The sequence below is a fragment of the Sorex fumeus genome, unplaced genomic scaffold (genome assembly GCF_029834395.1).
Source record: "Sorex fumeus unplaced genomic scaffold, SorFum_2.1 ptg000013l, whole genome shotgun sequence".
NCBI lineage: Eukaryota > Metazoa > Chordata > Mammalia > Eulipotyphla > Soricidae > Sorex > Sorex fumeus.
The window spans coordinates 717044-726998 of NW_026606070.1; the positions used below are offsets into that span (position 1 = coordinate 717044).

A 9955-nucleotide genomic window follows, 5' to 3' on the forward strand; every position below is an offset into this window, starting at 1 on the left:
CAGGATGCTAGCACTCATTAGAATAGAATGCCGTGTTTTAAAGGGGGATGCCATGACCAACCTTGGCCCCAGAGTATAGGGAGAAGAGAAGAAAGGGTGGAGGGGAGAGAAAGAAGAGACAGATGAGAAGCAGTGGGGACCAGATGAGGGGAGCCAGGTAGGAAGGTGGGAAGGAATCACAGAACCAAATATCCAAACCCCAGCGTCGACTGCACTGAAATCAAGAGTCCCGAACTTTGCAACCAGATTGAGAAAGGGGCCCATCAGGAGGGCCGGCTGGAAGGGGGCGGGGGGATTCAGGAGGAGACCTGGATATATCAGAGGAAGGAAGCTGCCTCAGGTGGTGGGGTCAGTGCTGCAGTGTCGTGTGTCTAAAACTCAACTATGAAAAACTTTGTAAGTCACAGTGCGTTATTTGTTTTTAATGGGCTGGAGCGGTAGCACAGCAGGTAGGGCATTTGCACGCGGCCGACCCGGCCAACCCGGGTTCGATTCCTCCGTTCCTCTCAAAGAGCCCAGCAAGCTACCAAAAGTATCTCTCTCTCCTGCATGGCAAAACCTGGCAAGCTCCCCGTGGCGTATTCGATATGCCAAACACAGTAACAACAAGTCTCACAGTGGAGACGTTACTGGTGCTCCCTCGAGCAAATCGATGAACCATGGGAGGACAGTGACAGTGCAGAGAAAAAAAAAAGAATAGGTGACAAGAAAGAGAGAAGGGCCACAAATGCGTGAAGAGGTGCAAGCAGAAACCAAGCTCTGAAAATGATATTTGGGCCATTGAAATAGTTTTCCAACCCCTTCCCAAGGCGAATTTTCATATTGACATATATCGGAAGAGGAACCAGAGCCATAGCACAGCGGGGAGGGCGTTTGCCTTGCACAGGGCCAACCCGGGTTCAATCCTGGGCATCCCATATGGTCCCCTGAGCATCGCCAGGAGTAATTCCTGAGTGCAGAACCAGGAGTAACCCCTGAGCATCACTGGGTAGGACCCAAAGAGCCAAAAAAAAAAAAAATTCCAGCAGACATATATTGGAAGGAAAAGTTTAGTGCGCTTCTAAGATCTGATCCCAATGCTGGTGGCGTTGCCATCCGGTTTAGCCCTCAGGGCTGTGCCATACTCATACTCATGGTCGTTTCCTTAATTTACAGATTGAAACTCCCTCGCTGTCATCCCTGACTTCGTCTTCTTCTGTCTGAGCAACGGTTTTCCCCCCGCGCACAGCCCAAAAGCCAGCTCAGAGCTTCTTCTGGAGGGGAATTCCATGGGGACTGTCCCCGACGCTCTGAGAACAGCTAAAGCATCTCTGATCGCCGCGTCCAGCACAGACGACGTTCTGGGGGCACCGCGGTTCCAGCCCCCCACAGCCCTGGTGCCAGGGCGCGGCGCCAATGGCCTTCCCGGCGCTCCTGCAGAGCCCGCGCTCGGCCCGGCGCCGGCTGCGGGGGTCCTGATGCAGGCCTGCGAGCATGAGCATCCCCAGCCGGGCATGTCCTCTGCAGTCCTGCAGGAGTTGGAGAAGGCGTCACCCACGCTCAGCTCGCCCGCCGGGTCCCCCGCGCTCAGCCCCCGCTGCCGCACGTCTCGGACGGACCCTGCACAGCCCCTCGAGCGCATCATGCCAGCCGCCGACCAGCACGCGCCCCGGCCCAGCCCCGGGGAGAGGACCCGCACCCTGGAGGAGCCTGAGGTCGCCCAGGGCGGCGATCAGAGACCCTCAGAGGGAGAGCCACGTGCAGAGCCCCGCTGTCCAGGGATCGACGGCGGGGACAGCGGAAAAGAGCCAGGCCAGTGCGAAGTTCCCGCCAGGGCATCCAACCAGGACATAGCGCAGGAGGTGGAGGCCCTGGCCGGCCACCCTCCTGTCCCCTGTGCGTCAGGGGGAAGCCTCGGGGAGCAGCTGGGGGCCACCTGCGACTCCCAGTCCGCGTCCTGTGACCCCTCGAGCCGGGGACATGGGTGTCCGGCCAGCGCTGAGCCCCCGGCCCTGCCCGCCGACCCTCCCCAGCGCGCTCCCCTCGCTGGCGCATCCTCGAGGCCGCCAGACCCCGCGCCCGAGCCGCCGGGGTCAAGGTTCAAAGAGGCCAGCACGATGACCACCCAGGAGGGCAGTGAGCTCGGGGCCTGGCCCGGCCCGGCGCGGCGGGACGCGGAGGTGCAGGCGGTGGCCAGCGTGGAGAGCCGGGCCGTGTGCACCAGCCCGGGCATCCCCCCGGCCGCGGCCGGGGCAGGTGCCGCCCCCCGCCCCCCAGACCCCCGAGAAGAGCCCCCCGAGGAGCTTCGTGTGGTCTGCCACGGCGCCGGGGACAGTGTCCACGCGCTGGAACTGTGCGACAGTGCGCAGACCGCCGGGGTCTCAGGGGAGCCGCCGCCCCCTGCACAGAAGCAGGGATCCCCCCTGGCTACTCAGGACTCGGGCCAGGAAGACAGGGGGTCGGAGGGAACGGGCCCCCAGCAACTGGCAGGCGGGGGGACTGGGTCCCTGGCATCAAGCTCCCCGGACGGGGCTGCCCAGGGCGCGCAGGGAGCAGCCGGCACGAAGCCGAGCGCCCAGCAGGGGAGTGGGCGCGTGGGGACCAACGCCAAAGGCCACCCCGCAGGCCCCGACTGCGACAGCTCCCAGCCGGGGGTCTCAGCCAGCCCAGGGGACCAGCGTGGACCCCCGGAGCCCGTGGCGAAAGAGAAAACCCCCGGACGGGGGCAGCAGGAGGAGCCGTCGGGGACAGTTGGCACGGTGGGCGCAGCGGGGACGCAGCCCCCGAGCGGTCAGCTGCGGCCGGGAGCCCCCGAGAGCGGGTCAGCGTCCAGCGCCCACCCGTCCCCCGCCGCGGCGGCGCGCCTGAGCCTGCCCGCCGACGGCGCGGGCCCCGCCAGCCCCGGTTCCTCGGGGGAGCGCACCCCGGGGCGCACGGTCCGCGCCAGCCCGCGCCGCGCCAGCCGCGTGAGCGAGTTCCTGCGGGAGCACCGGGCAGGCCTGGCGGGCGACAGGAGGAAGCAGCCCGAGCCCCGGGCGCAGGCCAAGGCGTCCAAGCGCGTGCGGGACGTGGTGTGGGACGAGCAGGGCATGACCTGGGAGGTGTACGGCGCGTCCCTGGACCCCGAGTCCCTGGGCGTCGCCATCCAGAACCACCTGCAGCGCCAGATCCGCGAGCACGAGCGGCTGCGGCAGGCGCACGGCCGCCGCTCGGTGTCCTCGGACACGTCCTCGCAGAAGAAGCTCAAAGGCCGGCAGCACGGCGTCCTCCAGGCGCTTCTGCAAAACCTCCGACGCCCCAACTGCTGCGTGCGCCCCGCGCCCTCCTCCGTGCTGGACTGAGCCCCAAGCCGCGCCCGTCGGGGCTGGGATGCTCCAGCCTCCAACTCCAGGCAACGGCGGGAACCACTAAGGGACCGGGAGGACCAGGGCTCCCTGGATGCCAGCATCCTGTCGCCTTGAAAGGAAGAGCAAGTGCAAAGAGACAAGGGCGCTTTCCTGAAGGCGGATGACCTCAATTAAAAGGAAATAAGATTCCCCGGGTTTGCTTGTTTTTATTTTTTTTTAATATGATGTTGCCTATGAAACTAGCATTATCATGGTCCGTGTGTCATTTTGTGTGACTGCCTCAATTTATCACACTAGTATTTCATTAAAAGTCTCTGCTTTGTAATTTTTTTTTAAAAAAATGGCCAAAACGCTATGAGCAAACTCACCGAAAATTTCTAGTCCTCTCACAATGAACATGCCATTGCCGCACAAAACCGAAATAGCTGGTGAACACTATAATGTAAAAAAAAAGTGTGACACGAACTGGACTCATTCCTAGGTCAGTTGCCATGACAAGCATTTAGATGTATAAAATAACAAATATGAATATTTGTAAGGATCTACAGATAACCGTTTTTATACACCTTGTGACACTGTTAATAAATAAATGTAGAACAGTTAAATTAGGAAAATTAGCTCAGATTTTGAAAATGAATACTGCCCACATAAAACAAATTGGGATGTGAAGATTTCCCGCACTCGGTAAACCCAAGGAAGGGACAGCTCTGTGAATCTGAATCCAGCTAGAGAAAGTCAGATTTCCTCCCCCTGAAGGAAGCAGTGTGGCGGAATTCTTGAAAACGAATCATTCCATTTTTGCCAATAGTAAATTCTAGGTGGTCTCAGTGCCCTCCAGGTCATAGTGAGCTGTGACTGGTCGTTCTGCTAAAGAATTCTAAATAGCCAATCCCTAAGCCCTCTTTTCTCTGTGTTGAAAAGAAGGAATAACAGAAACAATAGGTTTGATTTAGAGTGCTGGAAATGGGTGTGGTGTGTGTTTGGACTTGCTTCAATTGCTGTCCAAGAGAAAACGTAGCCTATTAACTGGAAGGCAGGCATACGTCCTCACAGCTTTTGTGTGTCAAATAAAGTGCATCTAAAAAAGGTGACCCTTTGCACATCTACTGCTCTTCAGCCTTCAGACCCAGTGGAAGAAGAGGTGTTTTCAAAAACACAGCTTGAGCTCCGGGTGGAGGGCAGCCTGAGAAAGTCGGCACCCATTGGACCTCGGCCTGCATCTTTCTGTCCAGAGGATGGAGTTCTGAACCCCTCCCAGCCCAGACTGCCTGCGGAGTGTAGGTTGAGGTCCTGCCGGAGAAGGGAGTGAGGAAGCCTTGAGGAAACCACACTGGCCCAGTGATTAGCCAAACCAACAGTGGCTGGTTTCTCAATTTAGTCCCCTTTGGCTTTTTAAAACTTTTTTCTTGTTAATTCTCTTTTGCAGATTCTGAATATATCTTAACAATGAAAGCTACAGTGGCTACCCACGCAAATTAGTAAGAAGAGACTGGTTCTGTTGTTGTTTTTTTGTTTGGTTTGTTTTTGATTTTTCATTTCAGCAAGCTGGAGTTTCTAGACGTACCTTGCCCAGAAGCAGGGCTGGGAATTACAGTTGGAATTACCTGGAACTTCCAAGGACTATGTTAATGGAGTGCATTCTTACCAACTGGCCTCTGTTAACACTTAAGATAGAAGTGGGGCTGGAGAAATAGCACAGCGGGGAGGGCGTTTGCCTTGCACGCGACCAACCCAGGTTTGATTCCCAGCATCCCATATGGTCCCCCAAGCAGCGCCAGGAGTAATCCCTGAGTGCGAAGCCAGGAGTAACCCCTGAGCATCACTGGGTGTGATCCAAAAAGAAAAAAAAAAGATAGAAATGAACCAGCCCACGAGCGACCGAATGATTTATGATTACAGATTTTGCATCACACACTCTTTTGGCCTCCAATCCCCATTTCTCATGGTGTTCCTGTCGCGGTGGGCACATGCCTTTGCCAGGATGTAGCCTGGCTGCTCTCGGCTCCTGGATGTCTCCCTCACACACTGGCATACGCCATGGCAGAGAAAACTTGTATACACAGTAGCAGCTGTCTTCAGTACCACTCCAGATGGGGCCCAGGTAACCCTCTGCTGTGAGTGCGTACCACAGACTGTTCCCGTGTGAAAATGGGAACGGGGAAACCCAGCCTCTGGCAACGACATTTATTCTCATGAGCTTGTAGCAACCTCATGATTTATAAATAGTTAAAGGAGGCAAAGACCTAGGAGATATTTAAGCCCTGTCACACATTCGATAAATAAATTAAAAGTAAACCCAGTGTTGCAGTTTCCCTCTGGGATTAGAACTTAATGTTTGATGCAGTGACAACTGATTTTCTTTGGTGCTGTGACTGATCATTATTTATTAAATTTTTGGTTTTGTTTTTTTTTTACTTTTCACCATTTCTTCTTCTATCACACTAGAGCTTGTTACAAAAAAATTTAAAACCTGACTTTCGTTTTTTGAATCTTATAGAATGGTTTTAGAAATTAGTAACAGAAACAAATCACAAAATGGATAGTGAAGATGGAAATTTTTTTAAGACAACAGGATTTTGTACTAAACTCCAAGTTTTTGCATAATGCTGCCCAAAGTACTCTCATAGTAAGGCCTTTATTGGGAACCTCTTCACCCCTGCTCACAGTACAGTCTACGCATTAAGAGCAGCAGGTGGGATTCTGTGGATCCCAACCAACAGGTGAAGTTGTGAATCAAGTTTCTTCCCTGGTACAACTCTTTTTTTACCTTGTCCAACCCTTATCTGTGAGTTGAAAGTCATTTTTGTTCTTAAGTTCTTTGAGATCTGTTTGGCCATTAAATTAATAGAAAATATTTCTGAATCCAGTAGTAAAAGAGATGAGTTAGCTCAGAGTGGAAGATAATGAAACAAATAAAACATTAAAATTTTATATGGCTTACCAAGTGAATGTTGGACGTGTTCATTTAAACATTGATTTGTATGAGTTTATAACCCTAAGAAAAACGTTAATTCAGCTGCCATGTGTTTCTCTTTGGTGCTTTTCTAATTCAGTCTTTCTGGATTAGTGATTTTGTGCTGTCTTATCCCAATTACTTCACGTAGAGTAAAATTCTAGGTGGCCTAAGTTGAACATTTTGCTAGGTCAAGTTTAAGCAGAATTCTTTCTTTTTTGCATCATCATAAATAGTGTTATACATAAACATTTTTACAAAATATATGAATGCATTTACTCACCTTATCTTGTTCATCTATATTGAGTATAATTCTAATTTTTCCCTTAAGAATAATCTATTATTATGATACTGTTGTCTCCTATGTCTATTAAAGCTAAATATCAATATTGAAAGACATGGGACTGAATATGCATGTGTAATATATGGTAACATAGAAAATGGAAGTTGAATTTTGGAGCCAAATGCTGTAGGAACTTGTGATCATAAAGTAGAATTCGTAAGAGCACAGTGGCATCTAGTTTCACCCCAGAGGATTGAGGTTTTATTATTCCTAGTTCATTTTAATATATTCTCCTCATTTCTGTGAGTTCCTATTACCCAGAACTGCCTGCATATACCGCATCAAGGATAGAATATGATGTGACTTTAAAATAAAAATGTTTACAGAGGCTATACATACAAGTAAGCTGTTAATGTAAATTGTTTGGCTTTTGCTATATCCACTCTGTGAAGTTATGCTGACAAAATGTGAGAAAATAATGTCTTCTTGTCCTCCTACATATTGTGCAAGTGTTAAAAAAAAAGTCTCCAGTTCTTGTTTTCAAAAAAATATAAGCTGTCCACTTCTAGTACCATATAATTACCACATCCCTTGTCTAATTTTTAAGAATCATTATAAATAAAAACAGTACATTAGGATAAGGTTTGCCTACACGCATACGTGTTTTTATTGAAAACTGGGCACTCCATCTCATGGTCTGACTTCCTATTCCTCTACGACGCTGCAGTGGAGACCACGCTCGTTACTCTCTCCGACTCAGTCTTAAGTGCGGTGTTTGGGAAAGAGGCCTGCGAATTTCCCTCTGCGATAATGATGCGGTGAACTCAGCAGTATCGTAGGACTGTGGATTAAAGAGATAACACTCTTGTCCCACCCTTGTTTTGTCCACACCGTGAACGAGAAGTCTTCTCCACAGCTGACTACAGGAGTTGCTGTTCTGTCTGCCTCGCTGGGCACTCTGTTCTCGTGGCCAGCTTGGTGGAATAATCACAGTGGTCTCCAGCTGTGGGTTGGCTGCCGCTGTCGGGCAAATAACAGGTGATAAGCTGACTCTTCCCTCCACCCTGTACATCCTAGATCCTTCTGAACGAAGTCCTGTAACCAGCGAAGTCAAAATAGATGTCTGTGCAGACACACTGGCTTAAGGATGTCAAGAAAAGTTTAGACATGTTTGCAAAAGGAGAAACATCATGTAAATACTGAAACTGGTTTCTGTGAATTTGATTGTAGTCTTGTGGGGAAGAAAAAGGTCTTCTTGGCTACAAAAATTAAATAAACATCATTTGCAATGACTAAGGACCTAAATGAAGAAGGATGAAATTGGAAAGATTCTGCCTTGCAAGTCATTAGGGACATCTGCCAGAGATCATTACAGCTACTTCTAACTGTGAACAGTCACCAGCTAAATACTCACTTGCCACAACCAAATAACCTCTCTTGAAGTAAATTCAGTACATCTGTATATATGTGTAAATAAACATAATGATCCTGAAACGTTATTATTGGTTATTAGGTAAATGTAAAGGTTATGTAAATTCTAAAGGACATTTCAATAACTAGACCTTGGTGTAATGGCGAGAATGGTGCATGCAACATGTCATTATTTATGAGTTTGGTGGGCTTTTTTGTAAGACTAGCGCTCATATCAATCATGATAATAAGACTGTTGACTATGAAATTTAAGCTAAGCAATAATGTGCCCAAAAGGCAGTTATACCAGCAAGTGCATCTATTAGGGGCACACCGTGATATAAATACGGTTTGTTCCCTGAAGACTAACTGTGACTTACAGGACAGAGCAAGTAAAGGCATCATTTCTGCTTTCTTGCTGGAAAAAACTTTTTTTGAGCTCCAGAAAAAGCAAAGTAGGAATGAGTGTTCATAAAGATCTGGTCAGCATCTCTGTTTCAGGCTGGCCAAAGCAAGCAAAGGACTCACTGAAAGTCTTGCTAGCTCAAAACTCAGAGCGGGTCCCTCCAGAAACTGTTGAAATGGAAGAGTTGAGCATATGGTAATAACTCTTCCTGGACACGAGTGTGTAGAAAAGCAATTCAATTAACTCTGCCTGGAGGATTAACAGCCTTAGCTATGAAAAATGAGTTCCCAGATGTTAAAATAACTAAAACATGAGTACTCACTGCAAACAGCCTCAAATATGCCTCACAGAAAATGATGTTTCAAATGAGTGTTTCTAAAGACAGATTTTCAGAGTATGTTTTTGAGTTCCAGCTCAAAATTCGTTGGCTGCAAAATGGTAGGCACAAAAATTAACTATTTCTTACTTCAGAGAAAGATATTGATGGTGAATCAGCAGGTGATAATTATGAAAGACATCAGTGAACTGTTAGCATAATTAGATGGGAGAAGAATGCTAGCTTTTCTGGGTCTCCTAAGATATGGGCATGCCATCCACAGACTTTGGGGGTTGAGATTATAACTTGCTTTATGACATTACTATTAGTATTAATTACTCTTTGATACTTTAAAATTAAACTGTCTATTCTTTCAAACTTTTAAGCAGTCAAACTTTTTTTTCTGATATGTATCACTGCTTGTAAGATGTAAAATCTAGACGTGTGGACAGTTAACAATTGGATAAGAAGAAGGGAACTATCCTTGTTCATAGGTATCTTATGCACTTTAGTGTAGATTTCATGGAATTTATTTTAGAATAAATCCTACATCTTTGAAGAGCTAACTTTTCATAGTGTTCTCCGTCGTGTCTGAAAATGATGTTGGGAAATCAGAGCTTGCAGTATTAAAATCCTACTCCTCCGTCCCGAGAGGAGAGGTTTATTCTTATTTCACAGGCATCTGGAAATACCTATGATTGAGGTTGAGAAAGGCCAGCAGGTCCTCAGCACTCAGGAGAGAAATCTCCGAACAGGAATCACATTTCTGAGTCTATTTATCACTGCTCGACAAATGTGGGGACAAAATGTTGTGCGTAAGCCTGCATGGCACGCCTCCACGTTCTGTGTGGTTCGTCTGTGAGTGGTGGGTTTTCTATTTTTATGTGTAGAAAAAAATAACCTCTTTCTCATTTTAAGGCCAAAGCCTGGCATCTAGTGGGCACATGAATGCCCATGAATAAAAAGCCAGTGGTGGTGCATGTATGTATATTTAGTAACAGAATTTGACTTTTCACTTTTGAAGGTCAGAAAGGGCTGTTGCTTAGTTGTCTTTTGTTCCGTTTTGTTTTGAATCATCTCTAACGTAGATTACATAGTTACCACAACAGTTGCATCTAGCAATCAGGACTTTGGCTCTGATAAGCTAAAACACTTTGGCATTCTAATATGCCAGGGCTAGTTAACCGCAGCCTCAGGCACAGGTAAGGTCAGTTGTTTGACCACTGGGTTGATTTCTGTTCCTCACACTTCGTCTCTGTGT

The 9955-nt window shown here is 48.5% G+C and overlaps 1 protein-coding gene across 1 annotated transcript; it reads left to right on the forward strand.

The window, feature by feature from the left end:
- The first annotated feature begins 1268 nt into the window (after window positions 1-1268).
- GPRIN3 (GPRIN family member 3) lies at window positions 1269-3320 on the forward strand. The gene has a single exon (XM_056111133.1). It carries the CDS (start codon window positions 1269-1271, stop codon window positions 3318-3320), a length of 2052 nt encoding a protein of 683 aa, XP_055967108.1.
- The last annotated feature ends 6635 nt before the right edge of the window (window positions 3321-9955 follow it).